This window comes from Anoplophora glabripennis, unplaced genomic scaffold (genome assembly GCF_000390285.2).
Source record: "Anoplophora glabripennis isolate ALB-LARVAE unplaced genomic scaffold, Agla_2.0 scaffold303, whole genome shotgun sequence".
Lineage (NCBI taxonomy): Eukaryota > Metazoa > Arthropoda > Insecta > Coleoptera > Cerambycidae > Anoplophora > Anoplophora glabripennis.
In genome coordinates this window covers 117,455-144,286 of record NW_019416416.1, presented here as the reverse complement: position 1 = coordinate 144,286, position 26,832 = coordinate 117,455, and the positions used below count along the sequence as shown (strand labels likewise).

The 26,832-nt window shown below is 33.8% G+C and overlaps 2 protein-coding genes across 2 annotated transcripts; both read left to right on the top strand.

The window, feature by feature from the left end:
• LOC108907209 (dynamin-1-like protein) lies at positions 1–25,803 on the top strand. The gene is made up of 12 exons (XM_023454491.1): positions 1–304; positions 366–510; positions 3,798–4,006; positions 4,063–4,273; positions 4,353–4,600; positions 4,656–4,930; positions 7,528–7,669; positions 7,726–8,004; positions 9,203–9,322; positions 25,091–25,343; positions 25,396–25,607; positions 25,726–25,803. The coding sequence occupies exons 1-12, from the start codon at positions 203–205 to the stop codon at positions 25,801–25,803; spliced, it is 2,274 nt and encodes a 757-aa protein (XP_023310259.1). The 5' UTR covers positions 1–202.
• LOC111691508 (poly [ADP-ribose] polymerase-like) lies at positions 10,795–15,175 on the top strand. The gene is made up of 10 exons (XM_023454495.1): positions 10,795–10,935; positions 11,132–11,319; positions 11,377–11,581; positions 11,642–11,940; positions 11,997–12,312; positions 12,483–12,795; positions 13,012–13,493; positions 13,614–14,111; positions 14,652–14,830; positions 14,911–15,175. Exons 1-10 carry the CDS (start codon positions 10,795–10,797, stop codon positions 14,981–14,983), a joined length of 2,694 nt encoding a protein of 897 aa, XP_023310263.1. The 3' UTR covers positions 14,984–15,175.
• Positions 25,804–26,832: the final 1,029 nt, after the last annotated feature.

The window sequence follows — 26,832 nt, the reverse complement described above, 5'->3', positions numbered from 1 at the left end:
TCAAGTCTGTCTGACTTGTGTACTTAGATTGAATACCAACGGATTTTACTTTATTTCAATTACACACAATTGATGACTCCTATTTTTATAATGTATTTGTGTATTAAAATATATTGACGCGAAACGCAGAACAAAGAGGGTAAGAAAACAGGGAAGTACCTAATCGATATTTTTGGAAGTCGATCGGTGGTAAAACAAAAAAATGGAGGCCCTAATTCCAGTAATTAACAAACTGCAAGATGTATTCAACACTGTAGGATCCGATTCGATCCACTTACCACAAATCATAGTTTTAGGATCTCAGGTAAATAACCTCGTCTCTTACATTATGTATGACATAACCTAATTTCTTAGTTTAATTTTAGAGTTCGGGGAAGAGTTCTGTGATTGAAAGTTTAGTGGGTAAATCGTTCTTGCCCAGGGGCACCGGAATTGTTACCCGACGGCCCTTAATTTTGCAGCTGGTTTACTGCCCAAAGGATGATAAAGAACATCGCAATGCTAGAGATGGTGAGTAACAAAAATATTCAAGTATAAAGTGTAATACACCATTAGTTTTTATAACATGTTACAGTAAGGGATTAGGATGTTATAAATCAGAGTAGTTAGGTGTTGTTTTTCATTAACAATATAAAGTTCCTCGTTCAGGTTCAAAAAGAAATTAATTAATAATCAACAATTTAAGTTTTTTTGCAGAAGTGAAATGTGACGATATAAGTATTTATGTTCTCTTCTATTCTTAATACTTTTATCAGAAATCTTCTATCTTTCAGATAATCTAATTATTTGTGCGTGTTTTTTATCCTTTTAATTTCTCTTATAAATATAGTAGTTTGTAGTAGCTTTCTTTGTATCTAAGTATCACATTTTTCATTATATAAATAAGTTTTTATTATTTATTTATTAATTTATCTTGAGAATTTACTTTTGAATTGATTAGAACAGAACACGAAAAAAGTTTTGTAAAAGAACATTTTGTGGGAAAAAATTAAATATTTTAATATCATAAAATTTTTTAAACATGCTATAAATTCCATAAGTTTTTATTATTTATTTATTAATTTATCTTGAGAATTTACTTTTGAATTGATTAGAACAGAAAACGAAAAAAGTTTTGTAAAAGAACATTTTGTGGGAAAAAATTAAATATTTTAATATCATAAAATTTTTTAAACATGCTATAAATTCCATAAAGTTTCATTAAGATATTTGTCTACTAAATATATTTTAATATGCATTCAAAACTTAGAAAACTAGTAAATAGAGAACTTGACTTATATAATTTTGCTTTCTTTTAATTGCATTTGAATATTTAACACAAAAGGAATTACCAAGAACACAATATATATATAACAATTTAATTCTACAATGGTTAGATTGTTTTTCAATTTTGTTATAATCTTGAAATTCTTGTCCAAAAAAATGTGAAACCCTATTATAATAATGATAGTAGTTTTGTAAAAGATTACCTACTTGAGGAAAATAATATGGAAAAAAGTTCCAGTAAAATAAATCAAATTTTAGACGTAGGTGTTCTTATAATAAAGATATTATTTAAAAAGTATATGGTTAGTCAAGTCATTCAGTGGACTAATACCTACAGTTATGCATACAGTAATAAACTGTTAACAAAGCATTGTCTGTGATATTTCGAATTAATTAATATATTATTGTTAGTTAGTCCACAGAATACAATTATGATAATCATAACCATAACTGATAAATTTTCTGGCCAAAGAACAAAACATGATTTGAAATAAATAATAACAACGATAAGAATGGATTGTTCTGTAGGTATGTGTTATCTAATTTTTTTTAAGGTAAGTATAACATATAAGTAAGTACTTATTGAAAAATTAAATTAGTTTTAAAATAATAATTTGTGGATGTTCTGACACAATAGTAATTTCAAAACCAAAATTTCAAAATATTAATTACAGCACATTTTGATTGTTTTTTGTGCTTTTAACTTCCAGAAAATCAAGAATTGAGCAAAAAAAATGTATGTAACAGCTTATTACCACTCATATTCAGTGATATAGTGAATTACCTATTTGAGTGAAACCACGGTGGATGTTTAAAAGTTTTATGCAAGGTACATTAGCATTGTAAAGCCGATCATAAAACATATCAATGTTGTTTATTTCATCTAAAAAACTCCAGTCAGTTTCAAACAGGGAATTTTAAAGGGATAGAAAATTGGCTTTTTTAAAGTTATACTTTTTGCTGTTTATATTAATTGAAAAGTTAGGATTGACAGAAGATAATTGGGGTAAATTGATTATTAAAGGGGGATGATAAGCATCTTCACAGACAAGACGAACGTTATCTCTAATAACTTCACAGGTGATAGTACTTATAACTAAATCTAATAATCTTCCGATGCTATTATAAATATGGTTACACTGGACAAAATTAAATATGTTCATAAAATTAAGAATATTTTTTTTATCGACAGAATCTAGGTACCTATATATATGTATACAGGTTGTTTGGTTAGTCGATGCATTCCTTGCAGGAGGTTATAGTACAAGCGATATGTGATATATTTCCTTAATATACCATATTCCGAAAACGCTTAGTTTCCGATCTACAGGGTGATAAAGTTTTAATAAAAAATGCAAATTTATAAATATTGCGAAAACCGCTCAGAATATTTTAATGAAATTTTACAAGCTTTGATAATTAACAACAATACATGTTTTACGATAAAAATATTGTTTTTAGTTTCACCAGTGGCGTGCGCACAGGCACGTCTTTAGACATTTTTAATGAAAAAAATGATACAACACTGATTTTTCTTAAAATAAAAATTATTTTTCAATTCCTTGTTCAATTTGGAAGAGAAAAGGTATCTCAACTGTTTTTCTTATGATGCACCGTTTTCGACTAAAAAAATAAAATCGATTTATTGCATGGCGTAATGTGGTTTCAATAATTTGAAAAATAGCAGAAATTATGCATTCAATTTTTTTTGTAGCAATTTTCTTACAAAAAATTATTATTTCTCACAGTTAACTTCAGTATATAAACATTTTATCAGTTTTTAGATTCACTGTTATTGACTATCTAAACAGAAATTAGCAAGTTGACTGTGCACTCGTTTTTGTTATTGTTTGACAGAATTAATAATAGTTGTCACTTTGAGTGTTTGAGTGTGAAGCAGTTAAGTGCATAATTTTTGATATTTTTCAGATTATTGAAACCGAATTACGCCATGCAATAAATCGATTTTATTTTTTTTACTCGAAAACGATACGTCATAAGAAAAACAGTCGAGATGCCTTTTCTCTTCCAAATTGAACAAGATTCAAATTAAAAAATAATTTTTATTTTAAGAAAAATAAGTACTGTATCATTTTTTCTTTGACAATATGTGCGCACGCCACTGGTGAAACTGAAAAAGAATATTTTTATCGTAAAACGTCTATTGTTGTTAACTGTCAAAGCCCGTAAAATTTCATTAAAATATTCTGAGCGGTTTCCAAAATATTTATAAATTTGCATTTTTTAATTAAAACTAACAGCCTGTAGATCGGAAACTAAGCGTTTTCGGAATATGGTATATTAAGGAAATATATCACAAATCGCTTATACTATAACCTCCTGCAAAGAATGCATCGACTTACCAAACACCCTGTATATTTCTTAATACATACAATTGAAGGCCGACACATTATAATAATTTACTGCTACATATTTAAGTATTAAATTGTCTGCAATAAAGTATATTTATTTATATTATCAAGGCTTGTAAATATTGTTAAATTATTCTATTATGTATCCTGTATTTTCAGGAACTGTTGATATTGAAGAGTGGGGTGTCTTTTTACATGCAAAGGATAAAATATACAGGGATTTCGATGACATTAGAGTTGAAATCGAAGAAGAAACGGCCCGTATGGCTGGAACTAATAAGGGGATTTGCTCGGAACCTATTAACTTGAAAATTTATTCCACGAAAGTAGTCAATTTGACTTTGGTTGATTTACCTGGAATCACCAAGGTAAAGCGAAGAAAAATCCAAAGATTTTCCTTTGCTTTATCGGCAACACATTTCAGGTACCTGTGGGCGATCAACCTCCAGACATAGAACAACAAATTCGAGAACTAGTTTTAAAATATATCGCAAACCCTAACTCGATAATCCTAGCTGTAGTAACGGCCAACACCGACATGGCAACTTCGGAAAGCTTAGCTATCGCCAAAGATGTGGACCCTGACGGTCGCAGAACATTAGCTGTAGTCACCAAATTAGATTTAATGGACGCAGGTAAGGGAATCGTGATTTACAGATCAAATTCGGTCGTTTAGTTCCGTTTACCAAAAAAAAATAAGGATTTCCTTTGCAGGAACTGACGCAATTGATATTTTATGTGGTAGAGTCATACCTGTGAAACTGGGTATAATCGGTGTTGTAAATAGGTCGCAACAGGATATTATGAACAACAAAAGTATTAAGGACTCGCTTAAAGACGAAGCTACGTTTTTACAAAGCAAATATCCCACTTTAGCTGCTAGAAACGGCACGCCTTACCTTGCAAAAACTTTAAATAGGTTACTCATGCACCATATAAGAGACTGCTTACCTGATTTGAAGGTAAGTGGGCTTTTTATAAATTTTAGCTTTATAAAACGTGAAAATTGTATTTTAGACGAGGGTCAACCTAATGATATCTCAGTACCAGTCGCTCCTTAACTCCTATGGGGAAGATATTTCTGATAAGAGTAAAACGTTGTTACAAATAATTACTAAATTCGCGTCAGCGTACTGCTCGACCATCGAAGGCACGGCTAGGAATATCGAGACCACGGAATTGTGCGGCGGAGCTAGAATATGCTATATTTTCCATGAAACGTTCGGCAGAACGCTCGATTCCATTCACCCTTTAGCCGGTTTGAGTAAAATGGATATTCTTACAGCCATAAGGTAAAAAATTACCTTGTAATATTTTTATGGTGCCTAATTAAATCAGGAGAGGAAATATTTTGAAATTTATTAATTACTGGGCGTGATTTTATTGTTGGAAAGTCTTGGTAATGATAATACAAGAGGCGTCTCTTCTTGTGGGTCATGAAAAAGTATAGCGTCATTGTTTTTTATCAAAATTCGTCATTTTTCGTTCTACGCATTATTGTAAAAATACTATTAATCTTAGCAAAAAATGTTCTAAGACGATTTGATTTAGAGAAACTCGTCTTTAAAATGAGACTTTATAAGTTAAAATTGCTTTATAAACAAAAAATTTATTGCAAAATTAAACGGAAAAAGTGCTTTTTTTTTAATTGTTAATAACTTTTTAAATAATTAATAAAATCTTACGAGTTTTTATATCCTTAAGAGATGTGCAAAAGATGGGCTCGATCAGTCAAATAGTTTTTGCAAAATTCCATTTATTTATCACATTTTTGCAAAAAAAGGCCAATTTTCGAATGACTATTCAGGGGGCAGGGTTATGACTAGAACATTCTTTTTGGGCTCATTTTCTTCGAAAGGACACCAAGTATCCTCTAGNTAACGGCCAACACCGACATGGCAACTTCGGAAAGCTTAGCTATCGCCAAAGATGTGGACCCTGACGGTCGCAGAACATTAGCTGTAGTCACCAAATTAGATTTAATGGACGCAGGTAAGGGAATCGTGATTTACAGATCAAATTCGGTCGTTTAGTTCCGTTTACCAAAAAAAAAATAAGGATTTCCTTTGCAGGAACTGACGCAATTGATATTTTATGTGGTAGAGTCATACCTGTGAAACTGGGTATAATCGGTGTTGTAAATAGGTCGCAACAGGATATTATGAACAACAAAAGTATTAAGGACTCGCTTAAAGACGAAGCTACGTTTTTACAAAGCAAATATCCCACTTTAGCTGCTAGAAACGGCACGCCTTACCTTGCAAAAACTTTAAATAGGTTACTCATGCACCATATAAGAGACTGCTTACCTGATTTGAAGGTAAGTGGGCTTTTTATAAATTTTAGCTTTATAAAACGTGAAAATTGTATTTTAGACGAGGGTCAACCTAATGATATCTCAGTACCAGTCGCTCCTTAACTCCTATGGGGAAGATATTTCTGATAAGAGTAAAACGTTGTTACAAATAATTACTAAATTCGCGTCAGCGTACTGCTCGACCATCGAAGGCACGGCTAGGAATATCGAGACCACGGAATTGTGCGGCGGAGCTAGAATATGCTATATTTTCCATGAAACGTTCGGCAGAACGCTCGATTCCATTCACCCTTTAGCCGGTTTGAGTAAAATGGATATTCTTACAGCCATAAGGTAAAAAATTACCTTGTAATATTTTTACGGTGCCTAATTAGATCAGGAGAGGAAATATTTTGAAATTTATTAATTACTGGGTGTGATTTTATTGTTGGAAAGTCTTGGTAATGATAATACAAGAGGCGTCTCTTCTTGTGGGTCATGAAAAAGTATAGCGTCATTGTTTTTTATCAAAATTCGTCATTTTTCGTTCTACGCATTATTGTAAAAATACTATTAATCTTAGCAAAAAATGTTCAAAGACGATTTGATTTAGAGAAACTCGTCTTTAAAATGAGACTTTATAAGTTAAAATTGCTTTATAAACAAAAAATTTATTGCAAAATTAAACGGAAAAAGTGCTTTTTCTTTAATTGTTAATAACTTTTTAAATAATTAATAAAATCTTACGAAACTTTCCCAAAATGTGAGTTTTTATATCCTTAAGAGATGTGCAAAAGATGGGCTCGATCAGTCAAATAGTTTTTGCAAAATTCCATTTATTTATCCCATTTTTGCAAAAAAAAGGCCAATTTTCGAATGACTATTCAGGGGGCAGGGTTATGACTAGAACATTCTTTTTGGGCTCATTTTCTTCGAAGGGACACCAAGTATCCTCTAGTTAAAAAAAATTATTTTTTTTTCAAATTTAGTTGTATATAATTGTTAACAAATGAAAAACTCTTTTTTCCCTAATAAACAAATAAAATAACTCTGCGGTTTTTAACTTTTGAAAGAAGTTTACACCATTCGAAAGCTCGTAAAAGAACTACAAATTGAAAAAAAATTTTTCTGTGACCAATAGGTCCGGAGTTAGCAATTTTTTTACAACCAAATTTGAAAAAAAATTTAATTTTTTTTAACTAGAGGATACTTAGTGTCCCTTCGAAGAAAATGAGCTCGAAAAAAAATGTTTTAGTCATAACCCTGCCCCGGGAATAGTCATTTGAAAATGGGCCTTTTTGCAAAAATGGGATAAATAAATGGAATTTTGCAAAAACTATTTGACCGATCGAGCCCATCTTTTGCACATCTCTTAAGAATATAAAAACTCACATTTTGGGAAAAATGACAAATTTTTGACCTATTTGTTAATAAAAAACAATGACGCTATATTTTTTTCATGAGCTACGAGATGAGACGCCTTTTGTATTATCATTCCCAAGGCTTTGCAACAATAAAATCACGCAGTAATTTTCACGATTTCTCGATGATTTTTCACTATTATTTCTTGGTCTAAATTTTATTGTATCGCAGAAACGCAAATGGTCCACGTCCAGCACTGTTTGTGCCAGAAGTGTCATTTGAACTACTAGTCAAGCGACAAATTAGAAGGTTAGAAGAGCCGTCTCTAAGGTGCGTAGAATTGATACACGAAGAAATGCAAAGGATTATTCAGGTAAGAAATTTTCTTCCTGGGTTTTTAACACATTTTAACCGTGTCTTCTCTCGTAGCATTGCGGTAGCGAAGTGCAGCAAGAAATGTTGCGCTTCCCGAAACTCTACGAGAAAATCGTGGATGTGGTGACTCAACTCTTGAGGCGCCGGCTGCCCACCACCAACGTGATGGTCGAGAACTTGGTAGCTATCGAGCTAGCGTATATTAATACGAAACATCCCGATTTCTACAAGGAGATCGCGATGGTTCCTACGATGATAAAATCCGGCGAAGGTTCTCGGCCTTCTCGCCCAAAGAGCATGTACGGTAAATATCATCCAGAGCAGCAGGAATTGGTAAGTAAGGTGTGTTTTTATTCCCGATTTTTTCCGCTTTTTGTAGAGTAGATGGTGGCGTTAGTTGCGGGCATGTTCTTTCTACCTTTACTATTTTTACGAGGTCTACACGGTGTGAAAGCTTGTAACACATATTTAGTTACGCCCTATGTATATTTGCATGCAGGGTGTTAGAAGTTTGACTGCCTTAATTTTAACAAACGATAGAATACATTAAAATAAACAAAAAAGCTTTATATGACATGGGTCCTAAACTCAACCATTTGCGAGAAAAAAAATTATCAGTCCAACTTAATATACAAAAAGCTCAATTAATTAAGGAATATTGACATAACTGCGTGCATAGAATACCATAAAATCACTTTTTTGAACTTTAAGCTTAATTCTAAAAAATAATTAGCGTAATAAATTTAAAATTCGATAAAATTCATATCAAGCAATGTGACAATGGCGCGACGTGTAACATGAGGTAATACTAAACTGTCCAGCAATACGCAAGTTAGTTGTTGTTGGTATCTGGAATTGGACGGTGTTGGAGTGTTTTTTGCGTACCACTATTTCCTTTTCTTGAGGTATTTTCCAGCGAGTGCATGGAAATTGGATTCTAAGGTGTCGTGCGTGCATCGAAAATGGTGGTGGACATTTTGAGAATATGTTGTAGTTTGTTTTATACCTATGCATTTAAAAATTACTGACTTTGCTTTTTGGAAAGTCCCTAAATTATTTTTAGTACTTATGATTATTTGGACAACGTGAATATTTGGGTACTTTAATTACATATTTTTCAAATTCATAAATTGATTAAAAGTTAAGTTCCTGTTTTAAGAGATTCATAATTTCTAAAATTTGAGCTAAAATTTAAGCACAATTATATCTTCGTACTACAAAATCGATACATTTTATTTTATTTATTTGAAAACTGGAAAACAATTGTCTTGAAATTTACTAAATGTTTCACAATAGTTGTTTACATTTTTTCCGTAGGACAAGTCTGTCGCGTGTACACGTGGTGTGCATCAGCTGTGTAGCGCTGTTGTCACGTGATGAAACTCTCCAATATTAATACTCGCTGTATTTCGAAAACTGTTAACCTTATGCCCCTGTAATATACAACTTTTTTGTTCATTTATGATTATTCTATCTCATGCTTAAGTTATGACGGTCATACCTCTTACACCCTGTATTTCACTGATTGTAGATGCAACTTAAAGCACCAATAGCAGGCGGTCAACAACAGGAACAGGCCGACGATTTCTTTAACTACCTGTTCCGCATATTGCCCGTTGGCAGCTATACCGATTTTATGAATGCCGTTCAGGTACTATAAGCAGCGTGTTTGATGCGGGATATTTTTTTTTCTTGTAGTCATTACTAATACCAATCACAGAAATCGCAAAAAAATTGTGTTTGAAGTACTTAATCGTTTATTTTCTGGTAGCTGTCTTGAAGGCGATAATAAAATTCTGTTTGTTTCTTAACATTATATTTCATCATGTTAGATGTATAAAAATCTTAGGAAACGCGTAAATTCTCATCCTACTTTCACTTGCTTGCCTCATTCATTTATAACTATTAGAAATCTTAATTATGTTTGTGTGAATTAAAGTTTTTGTTGGATTAAATATTAAAAGAAACTGACAGTGATTTTATATTCCAATTCCTATTAACTTTTTTAAATATGTAATAAACTTTAGATTTTTTTCTTAAATACCTATTTCATAAAATTATGTTTAGTATCTGCCAGTTTCTCTTAAACCCATGTTTGTATTCCAATATTTCAATTGAAAATACAATATTTTGTTATTTTTTAACATTAAAAATTATAAAATTATCCGTTGATGTTGATAGGATAAAAAGAACTATGTAATTCCAATTAACTATAACAAAATAGAGAACAACTTTTGGAAAATTCCACAGGATGCTTGATATATAGGATCTTCCAAAAAATATCCGAATTCCCAATAACCTTTCAAGATTTAGTCCTATCAAAAAAAGTTTCAGATAAAAATTGTGGGATCAGTTTGAGAGACCAATATCTGGTTGCCTTGGATTTGGCCTTAACCTTAAGTTTCAAGGTCAACTAGAACACCCTATTCCTTATGCCAGCAATTCTCGATAGGGTGCTATAATTTACATCCATTATATAGTCAGAAAATTTTGCTGGTTATGTCCTTACAGGTTATTTCAAGGTCAAGCCCATTTTTCTCTGAATTATACTACAAAAATGTTTCGAGCAAAATTTGTAGGATTTTGAATGACAAATAAGATGGTGACTTTGATTTGACCTAGCCTCCAGAATGGCTTTTCATCAAACTTAATTATTAGCCTGTGCTATTTTCAAAATTATTAACAATATCATACTAATAATTTTAGTTGAATGTCTGTTATTTATGTATACATTATTTTTTATATATTCTATTTGATATTAAGTTGACCTTGGTTTGACCTTGCAACTCGTGAAGGTCGAATAAAAAGTCACCATTTAATTTGTCATTCAAAATTCTACAAATATTGTTTAAAACATTTTCCTGCACAATTTGACAAGTTTGTAGAGGAAAATGAGTTTGACCTCACATTCGGGCGAAAAATTTGGCACTTTATTAATTACTGGTATGCGAATTAGGATGTTTTGTTCAATATTTTCATGTTTACCTTGAAAAATCCAATTAACTAAATCCTATAAACATTTAACCCGATGATATCCCAACCTATACTCGGCGGCCGAAATTATAAAGAGTGACTAATACATAATATAAAAACACTATTACCATAATGCGTATAAAATATAAAATGATTTCTATACGGTTCANCAAGAAGCGTGCCGGAGATGCAGCACTGAAAAATGCTGCATTGAAAGATTTTAAGATAGAATATTCCAAATCTGGCCGTGCTACGTGTAGGGGTTGCGAACAGAAAATTTTAAAAGATGAGGTATTTTTTGTTTCATTTTTGATTACCTTCATTATCTCTTATAACTTTATATTTGATATTCAAAATTCAAAATTTAAGTCTCATCTTTTTCATTAATTAAAGATGAGGAAGCTGACGTTCTCATTTTGTTTCTTGGAACTTGTCGGGTTTGAATCTAAGTGGTCTGATATCAATTGGTTTTATATAACATTTTTAGATTCGCATATCAAAAAAAGATTTCGATACCGAAGTGGGCAAGAAATATGGGGGTCAAGACATGTGGCACCACGTCACTTGTTTTGCTCAATTAAGATCAGAACTAGCCTTTTTTGAGTGCGGGGATAAATTGCCCGGGTTTAAAAGCCTGAAAAAGGAGGATCAAGCGGTGGTTAAAAAAGAAATCCCGTGAGTTGTACCCATCTTAAAAATTATCAATCGGCAATAATTTCTTTTTTCTTTTAGAGCGATAAAGCAAGAAGATGTTCCCGATGCGAAGAAAATAAAGACTGAAGATTTTGAAGAGAACGATCCTAACGAGAAAGAATATCGGCGACAGAATAAAATCATGTTTGATTACAGGGATCAATTAAAGAACCAATTGAAGCCGAGTGAACTCGAGGAGCTGTTGGAACATAATAAGCAGCAGCCAAGTAAAGGAAAAGACGAGGTAACTGTTATAAAATATATACGAACAGGTCCGTACGAAGAATTAAAATATATTTTTCAGCTGCTGGACCAACTTGCAGATGCGATGTCATTCGGCGCACTTAAACCCTGCCCGAAATGTAAAAGGGGTCAATTGAAATTCAACAAAATAGGATACGTGTGTACTGGGGACTTGACGGAATGGACAAAGTGTTCCAATGTGGAGAAGGAACCGAAAAGGACTGCTTTCAAGGTGCCGGAGGTGTTGAAGGAAAAGTACCATTTCTTGAAGGCCTATAAGTATGTACCCTGCAAGAGGGTTATTAAAGAAGTTCATTCGACAGTGACTCTGAAAAAGGATGTTAAAGAGGAAGAGTCTGAGTGAGTACTGTAAAAAACATTATTTTGCTTTATGTTTATATTTTTTTTTTACATAGACCCAAAGTGAAGCGGGCATTGCCGTCACTCTACGACATGGAATTCGTGATTGTCGGACATCCCTCTAAAAGCAAGGATGAAATTAAGAAACTAGTGACCTCTATGGGCGGCAAAGTAACCACAAAAATAAAAGAATCTGTGATGGCCGTGATTTCGACCGCAGAGGAAGTAGAGAAAATGGGTGCTAGGATGCTGGAAGTGGAAAGGTGCCAGATCCACGTCGTGCCGGACGATTTCCTTGACGAGGCCAAGGACAATGCGGGCAAAATCCCGGATTTGATCATCAAGAAAAGTCTCTGCAACTGGGGTGCAGACGTGAGTACAAAACGTTTTCCTTCAAGGTCATTTATCACAAATTTTTTAGTTTTTCAATTATTGCAACAATTTACCTGTTTTTCTGTAGTACGTAAGTCGAGTACGATTCCAGAGGTTCTCAATAAGTTTAAAAAATTTCGATTATTATAAAGTCTATTAATGTTTATCAGCCTACCACTCGTGTACCATCGGCGCCTTCGACGAGCAGCTCTAAATCCAAGTCGGGCAGCAGGTATACCAGTTCCGTGCCCAGCAAAGTAAAACTGAAGCTCAAGGGAGGCGTTGCTGTCGATCCCGACTCGGGACTTGAGGATGTCGCGCACGTCTACCTGGAGGGCCAGGACAAGTACACCGTTACTCTGGGCCTCACCGACATTCAGAGCAAGAAGAATAGTTATTACAAGTTGCAGCTGCTGGCCGCCGACAGGGGCAATCAGTACTGGCTGTTCCGATCCTGGGGCAGAATAGGGACCACTATCGGAGGTCAGTTAATTTTGGATTCGAATGCATTCTTATATATTAAAAGGTGCAGGTGGTTTTTTTTGCTAGCCACCATCAAGTTTGGTCAAAGGACCAATTTTCAAGATCGTTTTTGGAAATGCGTCCTGCTTTTGACTTGCAATTAGTACTAGAATAATCGTTTGCGTTTTTATTTCATATTTCCGGAGAGATAAAGAAACCATTTTATTTCTCTTGTAGGCAACAAAGTGGAACCGATGTCGACTCTCGTCGAGGCCAAGAAGCAATTCCGGTCGTTTTACGAAGCGAAAACCGGTAACGCGTGGGAGCAGCATAATTTCTTTGTCAAGGTACCAGGTAGGATGTGCCCCATCGACGTGGATTACGGTGACATGGACCAGATCAATCTGGACATCGTGGAGGCCGATTCGAACCTCCCCAAACCCGTGCAGGACCTGATGAGACTTATATTCGATATCAACTCCATGAAGAAGCTCATGGCGGAGTTCGAACTGGACATGGAGAAGATGCCGTTGGGCAAGCTGAGCAGCGCACAGATACGTAAGGCCTTTGCGGTGCTGGGCGAGCTGCAGCAGTTGATAGATTCGGGAAATCCCGACGAGATGCAGCTACTCGACGCCACTAACAGGTTTTATACGTTTATTCCGCATTCGTTCGGTGTAGACGATCCGCCTATACTGAGAGACTCGGAAGTTATTAAGGTCAGTTTAACATCGACAAACTTGTTTTTTCAATTATCAGTTATTTGCAGGCATAAATCGTACACATTGTATATATTTTTCTTTAAACTATTAATATTGTTTTAATTTATCGAATTTCAGCAAAAACTGGAGATGTTGGACAGCTTAACAGAAATGGAGATCGCTTACAACTTGATGAAATCATCAGGATCCGAGCACACAGTAGACAGCTACTACAAGCAACTCAACACGGAAATAGACGTTTTGGACCGCGAATCCGAGGAGTTCACGATCATCCAAGAGTACGTCACGAACACTCACGCCGCCACCCATTCCAGTTACACGTTGGAAATCGAGGAAGTCTACATAGTCAAGCGGGAGGGCGAGGACAAGCGATTCAAGCCCTTCCGCAAGTTGCACAACCACAAACTGTTGTGGCACGGTTCTCGGGTGACCAACTTCGCTGGTATCCTGTCGCAGGGGTTGAGAATCGCGCCTCCCGAGGCTCCCGTCACCGGTTACATGTTCGGTAAAGGCGTGTACTTTGCCGACATGGTGTCCAAGTCTGCGAATTACTGTAACACGACCGTCACGGCGCCTACCGGACTGTTATTGCTGTGTGACGTCGCTCTGGGCAGTGTAAGTGCTTGTACATGGGGCGGAACGGGTTTTAATGGAGAAGCTTCGCCAGACGGCAGGATGTACGGTTTTTGGCAAATACTGGCATAGATTTTTTTTAAATAAAGCGTTAATTATCAAGAAAAAACATCGAGAACATATTCAACGTCCCTATACTTTTTGAAAATGATGAAAATTTTTATTATTTTCTCAAAAATGCTCAATTATTTCTGATTTTCTCAAGAATGCTCTCTAAATGCTCAATATTTCTTAATATTTGCAAAACGTACCATAATGACCCGCATGTGAGGTAAACTATTTCGAATTTTTTATTTCCTGGAATAGCGGACATAAATAAAATTCTTCCACAGAAACGTGTACGGTTCATGGATTTTTCTCCCGTCTTCAGAGATTTTACGAAAATTTATCAATGCGAATCTTGAAAACGAAGCGTTCTGCATATCAGTGTTCTGCCACGGTGGAGTTTTTCGATTCAAACTCGTTGCATCCTGTGCGACTATTAAGGATTTGCGGCGAAGCACCAAAAATTTTTATTTTCAGATGTACGAGCTGTTCCATTCGAAGTATATAGAGAAATTGCCCAAAGGGAAGCACAGCACGAAAGGCGTGGGTGGCACGGAGCCCGATCCGACCGGTTTTAAGACCTTACACGACATCGAAGTACCGGCAGGGAAAGGAATCAGGAATTCCTCTATCAACACGTCGTTGCTGTACAACGAGTATCCTTTTACCTAGACGATTATTTTTTTTTTTAAAGTTAGGCAAGATAACGGTGATTTTCCTCAACACGTTTTTCCAGGTACGTCGTATACGACGTCGCCCAGGTCAATGTTAAATATTTGTTGAAAGTTAACTTCAAGTACAAGTACTAATACCTCAAACGGGTCTACGTAGCGCTTAAGATTGGAAAAGTGGAATGTTTCTTCACACTGATAATAATAGTTAAGTATATCCTGTTTTCGTTTGTTCTTATGTTATTTAACTTTGATATATGTATGTTCGCTTGTATTTTTGTAATAAAATATCTAAATTAGTAATGTGCTGTGTTTATAAAATTTGGAAATACAAGATCGTTGGGCGAGACTTGAATTAGAGAGAAATTCCTTTGTTATTTTAAAATGCAGCAGTTAACGGACTCCCAAAACATCGTGATGTGTTCTATCACATTCTTGTGGACGATTTGTAAAAAAGTTTAGGGTTTCTGGAAAATTACCACCTCTGGACAATAAAACAAATGTTCCTTCTTGCATAATTTGACTACTTTATTGTAAAATCTAAGATAGAAAAATGACAATGTTCATTATGCTCAGAAACAAACAAACAAAATTTAAAGAGCAAGGCAAGACGTAGTTTACAATGGTGTAGTTTCAATTTAGGGCAATATACAAATGTAAAGGTGAACCACATTCATTTGAGCCCTGAGGGTAGGATGCGCAGTGGCAAAGTACTGGAGTGGGGGGGACTATTAGACCGATCGAAATAACTCATTTAGAGGGAAAAAAAAAGAAAATTGTTACCTGGACTTTATAAGTGGAAACGATAAAGGGGCTTATAATAAACGAAAGAAAAATAAATGTGTGAGCAGGGGTGGCGGAGAGTTGATTTAGGGCTGCAGTCGGCAACTGGCGGACTGCGGTCCAGATCCGGACCGCGGAAGGTAAAAAACGACTGCCAAAAATGTTTTGAAAGTATAATCATTCAAATTATTTAAAAAATATATTTTTCTATAGATATCATTATCATCATCATGTCATGTTGTCATATTATCATTTTTTAATGGTTAGTAGGTCGGTAAAAAAACTGACTCAAGACCGCAAATGTAATTTCTCCCATTGATTTTTGAATGCAAATTGCTATTCTATTGAATTCATATAATTTTGTGAGTGCAAATTAAAACAAAAAGATTAGTAAAGAATATGAGGTTTTTTCTGGACCTCGTTAAAAATTTTCAAAAGTATCCGGACTCCACCTAAAATTACTTGCCGACCCTTGATTTAGGGGGTTGAAAAGTTGTGAAAAATTGTATCATTGGGATTAGGTGAAAGTTGACATCAAACAAAAAAGTCTTCCATACAGTTGTAGATCATGCAAAAATCTACAACATTTGTAGAGGTCACTTTTTAAGTAACCTCAAAATTTCCGAGAAAAATGCAAAAAACAGGTTTTTTTCTTATTTTTCGTTTTTTATTTCTCATTTCTGCAAAAATAATTTAATTTTGACGAAACTTGGTGAGAGTATACCTTTCTGTGTCTGTCTTAAATAATCGCAAATTTTTTTACATAAAAAAATCAAGTTTCCGAAACACTTTTCAACGAAAAATTCTACTTAAATCATCGTACAGAGTTCTGTCGGTGATCATTTTTTTCGTTTTGATATATACTTTTTGGTGAAATAAAAAAATCTGTAATCACAATTCAATTCAGTTACAATATCATCAAAATTAAAAATGACTAGATTTTGTCATAAAAATAGCAGCAACGTATTTAAAAAAATTAACCTGATGATGGCCCCTCGAAGACGAAACGTCGGATTGCAAAAATGTTGATGCCATTGGACGAAGCGAAAAAAGTGGCAATGTAAATATGCAAATTATTTTAAAATTCGTTTTCAAATAAAGCCAGAAAAAAAATAAAATGATTGCAAAATTTCAGGTTTTGTGTCAACAGTACTTTGCAGTTAATACTTTGTATTGCTGAAATCTCAAATCAACCAGAGATAATTTATCATTTGTGCATTTGTAATTCAAACTTAGATGTTTATAGCAATACCTACTGTACAAAAATAAAGTTTTGGGTCAAACAATGAGACAGTCTTCTTTGTATTTTTTTCCGTAGAATGAATGGTGTAGTCAGTTTTTGAATTTTTTTTTTAATTTAAACAAATTATCAATTACTGAAAAATTCATTGTTGCGTCATTTTTTATTTTTTTTACATATTTGAACATGTTTTTGAACTGCGATTACAGATTTTTTATTTCACCAAAAAGTATATGTTAAAACGAAAAAATGATCACTTGCAGAACTCTGTACGATGATTTTTCTAAGTAGAATTTTTCATTGAAGGAAAATTGTTTCAGACCGAAAAAAATGAATATCAGAAACTTCTTGATTTTTTTATCTAAAACAATTTGTGGTTATTTAAGATACAGAAAGGTATACTTTCACCAAGTGTCCTCAAAACTTCAAAATTAAATTATTTTTGCGGAAATGAGAAATAAAAAAAAAAAATCAGAAAAAAACCAGTTTTCGCATTTTTATCGGAAATTTTGAGGTTATGTTAAAAAGTGATCTCTACAAAAGTTGTAGATTTTTGCATGATCTACAACTTTTGTATTGGATACTTTTTTTTATTGAAGTCAACTTTCGTCAGAAATTCCAATGATGCAATTTTTCACAACTTTTCAGCCCCCCAAATCAACCCTTCGCCGCCCCAGCTCACGTATTCATTTTTTTTCGTTTATTATAAACCCCTTTGCCATTTCCACTTATAAAAGTCCAGGTGGTAACAATTTTCTTTTTTCCCTCTAAATGAGTTATTTCAATCGGTCTATTTATTGTGTTTCAATGTAAAAAATCAAAATAGGCAATTTCAGAACTATATTCCAGGTCCCAAGTAGTGTACATAAATACACCTACTTTGAACTTAAACTCACCACTGAGAATTACCGAGCCCAGTCTTCCCAAGTAGCTTTCGATTTACCTCAAGCTAAATGGTTTTTCTGGAATTCCGTCAGCAACGGTTTTTCTCTTTTTCTCTTTTGCCTTGAAAACAAAATATTTAGAATTTAATGTTAATAATTATTGCATATTAGGGTACTTGACTTTGTAAAAATTGTAACTAGAGTTGTGTATCCGCTGACGACAACATTCCCTTGATACGTTGGTTCTTCACCGCTGTAATTTCTGCCAAAATAATAATATTGCCGCTCGTCTGAATATTTAGTTGTCAGTGCTTATGCGGTATTTTATATTTTGTTCATATCTGAATTCACAATATAGAGTGATATAGAACTTATCCAAAAAATTTTTTTATTATGAATGTTATACATCCTATTCTGTGTAAAAATATCTTCATCTGTAACTAACGCGTCAGCAGTAAATCTGGGATTTTGACCATTTTATTGCAGTAGCCATTCACAAACTCTAATTCACAAGGAATAATCCCTTGGTATTAATGCCACGCTGTTGATTGAGACATTCCTTGTACCTATTGAGCGATTTGCCTGGCACTTATTCAGGGATTTCCTTCAGCAATTTCTAAAATGTGTTCCTCAGCTGCTGCAATACGCTGTGGACGCCCTGGACCTCTATCTCTTCCACAATTTGGCAAATTTCGCGTGTTATGCCCGCGTTGCACTATCGTGATAAAAGTAACTGCATTTGGCACATATCTACCGGGAAATCGTTCTGCGTACAGACAAGAAGCTGCTAAAGCATTCAGTCTTGCTCCACCATAAATTGGCAACTCAAGAGTTGATGAATATAACTCTGAGTTGCTATATATATATAAGCCATTTGCGACACTAACTATTGAAAAACTATTGTAAACACTATCGCAATGACGTTAATACTAATTGTAAAATCGGATTTTAGTATTTGGTGTTGCTGGGGTCACGTGGCTCTCCACGGGCATTGCGTAAAGCACACAACACGAATGACGCTAGAGACTACAGTAGTTCAGCGTTGAAAGGGTTGTAAATACTACAACTTCAATAATTTTTTTCTTGGAAACTGTAAGGAGTTTACAAAATTTTTTTTACGATATTCACTCCATTTTTCATGTTGCATCTATTCCCAAATTTTTTTTGGATAAGTTGTGAATCAATGAACATTTCATATTTTATTTCTTTGTTATATCATTAAATTGTAGTTTCCTGACATTACCAAGTAGCAAATCTGTGTCAAACTGGTAATGGCAGTGCACGTTATTATGTATGAGTAGAAATTATAAACAAAAATGGCGATCGAGGACGAAGAAAACATAATATTCTTTTGTTTTCAGGCACTCCAAAGGGCATCGCTCATCATTAGTGAAATCCGCGAGACACATATGTGGTAATTGAAAAAACTGTAAAAGGGGGTGTCGTGTGACTAGTCATGATTTTTTTTTGTCTATGATAATTGTCAAGCTAATGTATAGAAAGAATTAAAATGAGCATTACTAGTTCTTAAGGACGAGTTGTTAGCATGCTACCGTTTTTACCAGTGGCGTGTCACCAACAGACCCTAAATAACCTCCTTATTTCTTGTTGACTGTTATTGTATTGAAAACTAAATATTTTTTAATTACTGTTAGCTGTTGAACACGATCGTCATAGTGGCACGATGCTACGATTTAGGCTTTTTTTATATAAATTTAAAACATTTAATTGTCTGTCGCGAATATCCATGTTCTCTTTTATTTCGAGAAACTTCCTGGATATTCTTGGAAGACTTACTGATTTTCTACGCTATATTATCTTTAAATTATACAAATGCATTTGCAGTGATTTACAAGCTGAGTACAGTTTTATTGATGTCAATTTTATTCTTTAATTGTGAGTACTCATTCCCAACTCAATAGGGCCGTTTATGGTTATATTAATTTTTTTGTTTATTGTAATAGACTTTTTGAAATTGAAAATTTAGTTGTATTTTTTTAACCTCACAAACCGCTCTCTTGGTAAAAAAAAAATTCGGAAGGCAACTTACTGAATGTCCGTCATTTTCAGGTATACCGAAAATAAATTTGGTATTTTCTTACCGTGGAAGTGGAAGTGGCCTAATTTGTGGGACTTTAACGTAATCCAACTGTTTTTTTAAATTATACCACCTTAAAATATTTATAAAACCGATAAACCTCAATGAAACCTAAATCGAAATTAAATTTAAGTGGTTTCAGATCTGGAGATAATAGAACTTCAGTCTCAGTAACGTTCTTGTAAAAGCATTTTTAATGTCATTGCAGGCATAAGACAACTGGCATCAGCTCAGGAAAATCTTGAGGCCAAAGGACAAAATAGCAAAAATAATAATTACAGTATAACGATATTTTATTTCAACCATAATTATTTGAACTGGATTATATGTTAATGTACTAAAAATATATTTTTTGATAAAAATTATGCCTAGAAACATCGAAATATTGTGAAGTTTTTTTTCGGACTAATCAAATTTATTAACATTCTTATTAAAGTTTTTTTAAATGTGTTTGCAAGAGGCAATCAACTGGTATAAGATCAGGAAAATCTAAAGGCTAAAGTATTAACAAAGCAAGAATTATAAAAATGTGTTGGAGAACAAAAAACAGCATAAAGATGCTAGTTACAGAACAGCAATAACTATGAGATTTACTAAAAATATTTTAATTGATAAAAATCTTGCCTAAAAAGCATCCAAATATTATAAAGTTACGCTTTGGAAATAATAGAGCCTTCCAATTTTCATAACACATTTATAAATGCTTTTTTAAAAGTCTTCATGTATGGCAGTCAACCGGTGTCAGGCCAGGAAAATCTAGAGACCAAAGTGTTAGATTGCACAGCAAAATTTATGAAAAAGTGTAAGTATTTTAAACATGCTATAAAACACATTTTAATATACAGGGTATAGCAAAAGTACCGGAATGGCAGAAAACTTAACTCGGCAGGAGGGCATTTTAGAGAAAAATTCAAAAGTTTCAGGATGTCTCCCTGGCTATCCGATGGTGACCTTGACAATGACCTTGACCTTGGTACCCATTTCAAGGTCAAATGTGATTTTTCAAATGAGACCTTATACTTTTGACCCCAGAAATGAAAAGAGCAGAAGATTTTACATTCAGATATGCCCTTGAGTGACCCCTCCCTTTTGACCTTGGGGCCTCCACAAGTTAAACTAACAAAATTACAGGAATGCCAGAATAACTCGGCAGGAGAGCATTTTAGAGAAAAAAGTTAAATACAAAAGTTTCAGGATTTCTCCCTGGCTATCTCATTTGAATGATCTTCAAGGTCAAGGTCACCATCGGATAGCCAGGGAGAAATCCTGAAACTTTTGTATCTATCATTTTTCTCTAAAATGCTCTCCCGCCGAATTATTCTACCGTTCCTGTACTTTTATTAGTTTGACCTTGTGAGGGCCCCAAGGTCAAAAGGAAGGGGTCACTCAAGGTCATATCTGAACGTAAAATTTTTCGCTCATTTCATTTTTGAGGTGAAAAGTATAGGCTCCCATTTGAAAAATCACATTTGACCTTGAAATGACCTTCAAGGTAAATGTCAAGGTCACCATCAGATAGCCTGGGAGAAATCCTGAAACTTTTGTATTTAATATTTTCTTCCAAAATGCTCTCCCGCCAAGTTATTCTGCCGTTCCGGTACTTTTGCTATACCCTTTATTTAAAATATATTTTTTTTTTACAAAAATCTCTAAAAGTACCAGATTATAAAGTTAACTTTATATAAAATAAAACTGTTTAATTAAATAACAACTTGTAAAAGCTTTTTTGAATGTCTGTGAACAGAAATCAACTAGTATCAGACCAGGAAAATTTAGTGGCTAAAGGCGTTAGATCTCCGTAGCAAAAATTATAAAAATGTGACAATATTTTATACCAACCATAATTGAAATAGGTACAAACTTTTTAATTTACTAAAACCATGTTTATTATTTTATTTTATTTTTTGTAAAATCATTCATTAACTTTGGAGAAATGTCTGGACAGAAGTCAACTGGTATCAGGTAAGGAAAATGTAAAATTCCATTTGGATTATCCATACATTACTGTATATTAAAAAACAAAATACGGTTTGGTCAAGATACCTTGATGATATTTACCCAATTTGCCTCATCATTTTGATACTGAAAAACAGAAATAAATATAAGAACGAATGAAACAAAAGAAAAACACATTTTCAATAATAATTAATTTACTTTTATTATTAATTTATTACACTTTCTTTCCTGTAACCTCATCCCAGAGAGTTGCCAAAGCAGCACATTCCTGAGTTTTCTGTTGTAGAGAAATATCTAAGGAAGCGCATTTAATTTCTAAACGTTTAATAATACTCATAAGTTTATTAGTAGCCATCTCATACTTGTCCCTTAACGTGAGTATCTCCTTGTTGGATCTAGGATTAAAAAAAGTAAATATAGGTATATTTCAAAAAAAAAAGATTTATTACATTATTGTTTACAAAAATAGTTTTTATATTCTACTTACATTCCTATCTGTTCTTTTGCGTGCGCTTTTAAGGCCTCATACCTCTCCTCGTGTAGCTTAATTGTGTTCTCGGAAGCCTGCAGAGCAGCATTTAAAGTGTCTTCATTCGATTTAAATCCTTCTAACAGATCCTTAGTTCTCTCATATTTCCTAAATAAAAAAATACATTTCATTCCATACTAGTTTGTTGAAGACTGTTTTACTTACTGATGTAGATCAGAAAATGCCAGTTCAATATTGGCTAAATGACGTGCCGCTATTTCATGTTCTTCTTTCAACTTCTGACAGTCTGCAAGGCGGGTAGCTATTGTTTTTTCGTATTCTTCCATAATTTTTCTGTAAATCATCGATACACGAGATTGATTTTTTATTAAAGGAATATACATACTGGTAATGAAGGACATCTTTTGTTTTCTGGTTCAATTCAGCAACGGCCTTGGCTTCCCTGGCTTTGGCCTCTTGCAACTGATCCTCTAATTCCTTCCTTTCATTTTTTCCGATTAACTTGGAATTTTCTTTTAGTGTTCCCTCAAGTTCACTAACTTCTACTTTTTCTAATTTCTTCTCAGTTTTTGCTTCACTATCCAAATCTAAATGTGTCTGAGGTTTTTCTGTCTCCTTCCTAAATTCAGCCTCATTTTCACAATCTGATGTTAATTGCTTTTGAGGTTGTTCTGAGATACGGCATGTTTCCAATTCTGCTTCACAACTAGATTCCGCATGCTTATGACATATTTCGAGTTTCTGAAATTGGAGCTCAGACTCCTTCTTAAAGGATTCTTGTTCCTCTTCTATTGATTTAGGTTGTTCTATAAATTCAGATGAATTGTCTTTGTGTCCCTTCTCATATTGTATTTCAGACGTTTCTTTGGAAGGCTCTTCTTTTTCAATTTGTTTATCGGTAGACTCTGTTTCGTCCTTTGACGATTCTTCTGATGGTTGGTATTTCTGAAGGATTTCTTCTTGTTGAAAATCATTTATTTCATTAGATGGTGTCTCTTTTATATTTTTGTCAGTGTCCTCTATTGCACCTTCTTTTAATACAGACGATTCCTCTAGAGACGACTGCAATTTAAAATCAAAGATAGTACAATCTGTTTTTGCTTTAGATGTATCAGGAAAAATATTTTCTTCTAAATTAACTTCCAAGACAGTTTTTTTGTTTAATCACTGTAATTTTTGATTCCTCACTGTCGTCAGATGATCCTTCCTTCTCTATAACTTCGGTAACTCCTAAAGTTCTTTTCTCTAAGCTTTATTATTCCGCTGCTAAAATTGATTAATCATTTCCCATCTTACTTTTTAAAGATACAATAGATCTCTCATGAGAAATATTTCTTATTTTACTAACAGCAAATTAGCTTCACTAGCATCTGCAGCATTTTCTTGCCTGACTCTGAAAACATCTTTATTTACGGGATAAAATGTCTCCTCAAGGTTATAATTTTCAGAATTTGGACGTGTTGGATTGATATCAAAATAACTTCTAATTTTTTATTTATAACACTAACAATTCTGCTTCTGTTATAGTTGGAATAAGCAAAGTTGAACATTTCGTTTCCTTGTGAATATGGGTTGGTCGGATTCACTATCACTCCTTTTTCGAGCAACATATACCTTTTCTGTTGTATTAGAACTCTAACAAAGATTCTTCTAATCGAAAACTTTTGTTTTCAGCAACATGGAACAGAAAAGGTATACGTTGCTCGAAAAGGCAGTGAGAGTGAATCCGGGCCTACCTCTGACTTCTGATGTAGCTGAAAATCATCCAGTATTAATAAATGTTGAAATATGTACTTCATCTAGTGACCAGTCGCATATTGAGAAGGAAACGATATGTTCCACATACTTATTTCCGACTGTAACGGAAAGCAAAATTATTAGTGCAATTAATAAAAAAATAAGTATAAATAACAAACTGAATGAATCTGAACTTGAAAATTATNATTTTATACTTAAATAATTAAAAATGTTTTAATATGATGAACTACAGATAAAACTCCTTAAAAATTGATCCATTGAAAACAATTTGCCTTATTTGTTTTGCCAGGAACAGACTACCAATAGCACAATAATGTAAATTTTCTTTACACGCTTTACGATGAAGACACAAAAATAAAATTTTTAGATAGCTTGAACCTTGAACTAAAAAAAAGCACTCTTGGTTGATATTGATAAAAGGAACTGTTTTCGAAAAAAAACTCTTTCTTTAATATGACTGCGAATTGAAGATTGTTGGATCCTCTGTTGCCCATCGTATTAAAAAATAATTAAATTACACAAAGTATTATAAAAGTTATTAAAAAGATCGATTTTTAGAGGCATCCTTTAAGGGCCTGTATCTCCGTACATGGGCTCTCTAGAGAAAATTGTTATAGGAACTTGTCATGTTATTTTAACATCTCCTGTATAAATCCGAGAGATTGCCTACATATTCTGGGATACCCTATAAGTACTATTAACCCTAAAAAACTTATCCACACTTAAAGTTGCACCATGTATATTGTGAATTCTTGATACACTTAAAGTTATTGAATTATTTTTTTATTTCATTTCTTTATTTGTTTCTTCTCGAAAAATTAACAAATTTTATTGAACACTTCGTATTTAATAATTAAGAAAAAACTAAGAAATGTAGAAAAACATAAAAAAAATAATAATAATCGGTGCATGCTCTATAAATCATCAATAAAAAAATGTTTCCACTCGATTACAAATAGGGATTGCTGCATCGACTTCCATCAGCTATTGAAAAAAATAAAAACCTCGAGGTAAACAATGATATTTTTGTTTGCAGAGCCGTTCTTCGAGCAACCCTCAGTTGAACCACGACGACGCCACCACATGGGTTTCGAACTTGACCTCTGTCCAAAACGGGAGAGAAAATGATATCGACCACGTCAATAATCTACCGGACAGCGCCAAGACGGACGAGTTGCGAAACGTTCTGAGCCCACAGAAACCTGTGAATTTGTTACCGCAAGTACCTATAAATAATAACATTTACAGAAAGCTTTCGGAGAACGAGGAGCACGATTGTGAAATAATCGGTGAGAAGGGATCGCACGTAATTGTTTACGGATTAATTTTTATTTGTTTCAGAACGCTTAATCAAGTCATACTTCTACATAGTGAGAAAATCTATTCAGGATACCGTACCAAAGGCAGTGATGCACTTCTTGGTGAATTTCGTCAAGGATAATTTGCAGTCCGAGCTTGTCACCCACCTGTACAAGGCCGATAATGCGGATCAACTCTTGGATGAGTCCGAGCATATCGCTCAGAGGCGCAAAGAGGCGGCTGATATGCTGAAGGTAAGATAAACCAATGCAAACATCTCTAAAATCAACATTTTTCTTATACTGTATAAAAAAAACCTGTGAAATAAATCGATGCGAACAATTAACAAAATAACGTCTAGCTTTCACTTAGAAGAAGAAGAAGAAGAAGAAGAAGAAGAACTTAATTCTGCTTTTCGTTGATAGATGGCATAATTTTAAAGTCCACTAGAACTGCTTGAGAGTTGAGTGACTTTCGATTGTTATAGATTCATCCTTAAGTCGTGCATAAAAACATAAAACTTTTCATTTTTAATGATCCATTCCAACCAAACACTTGTAGAAAAAAAAAATTGTTACCTGGACTTTTATAAGTGGAAATGGTAAAAGGGCTTATAATAAACCTAAAAATAATAAATGCGTTAGCAGGGGTGGTGGAGGGTTGATTTGGGGGGTTGAAAAGTTGTGAAAAATTGTATCATTGGAATTTCTGGCGAAATTTGACTTTAAACAAAGAAGTATCTAATACAAGAGTTGTAGGTTATGCAAAAATCTACAACTTTTATAGAGGTCACTTTTTAAGATAACCTCAAAATTTCCGAGAAAGATGTGAAAAACAGGTTTTTTTCTGATTTTTCGTTTTTTTATTTCTTATTTCCGCAAAAATAATTTAATTTTAACGAAACTTGGTGAAAGTATATCTTTCTGTCTTAAATAACCACAAATTTTTTTAGATAAAAAAATCAAGAAATTTCCGAAATATTCATTTTTTCAGGTCTGAAACACACATCGTACACAGTTCTGCTGGTAATCTTTTTTTTCGTTNTTTCAATATTTTCTATATCTTGTTGCCTTTTACGCAGACACGCCAATGGATTTTCGTTCCCGGCACGCTTCATCCCCCTTACTAGTCCAAGAGCTAGCGATCAATCACTATCTATAATTTTGGCCGTCGAGTATAATAAGCCCATGAACCCAAACCCCAATAACCCTATTACCCCATAGCCTCGTAACCCCATGACCTTATAACAGAGTGAGCCCGTTATCCAGCTGATTCTCTGGATTGTGACTTTTATGCCGCTACGGCAGGCACATGTAAGATGGGTTTAAGAAATGGACGAACCTCAGTCCCGTAATACAGATTGCCTATGATTTATTCTCTCGGTTATGAGGTCATTGGGTTATAGGATTATGGGAGTATTTGGGTTTGAGTACTTGGGTTTTCAAGTAGTTCTCAGCTATGTGATATTTTGCAATAATA

Bases quoted from the DNA above. Each gene is read 5' to 3' on its own strand.
- LOC108907209 (XM_023454491.1), top strand. From the start codon at position 203: ATGGAGGCCCTAATTCCAGTAATTAACAAACTGCAAGATGTATTCAAC. The intron at 4,601-4,655 runs GTAAGTGGGCTT...ATTGTATTTTAG, and splicing joins ACTGCTTACCTGATTTGAAG to ACGAGGGTCAACCTAATGAT. The intron at 4,931-7,527 runs GTAAAAAATTAC...ATTGTATCGCAG, and splicing joins GATATTCTTACAGCCATAAG to AAACGCAAATGGTCCACGTC.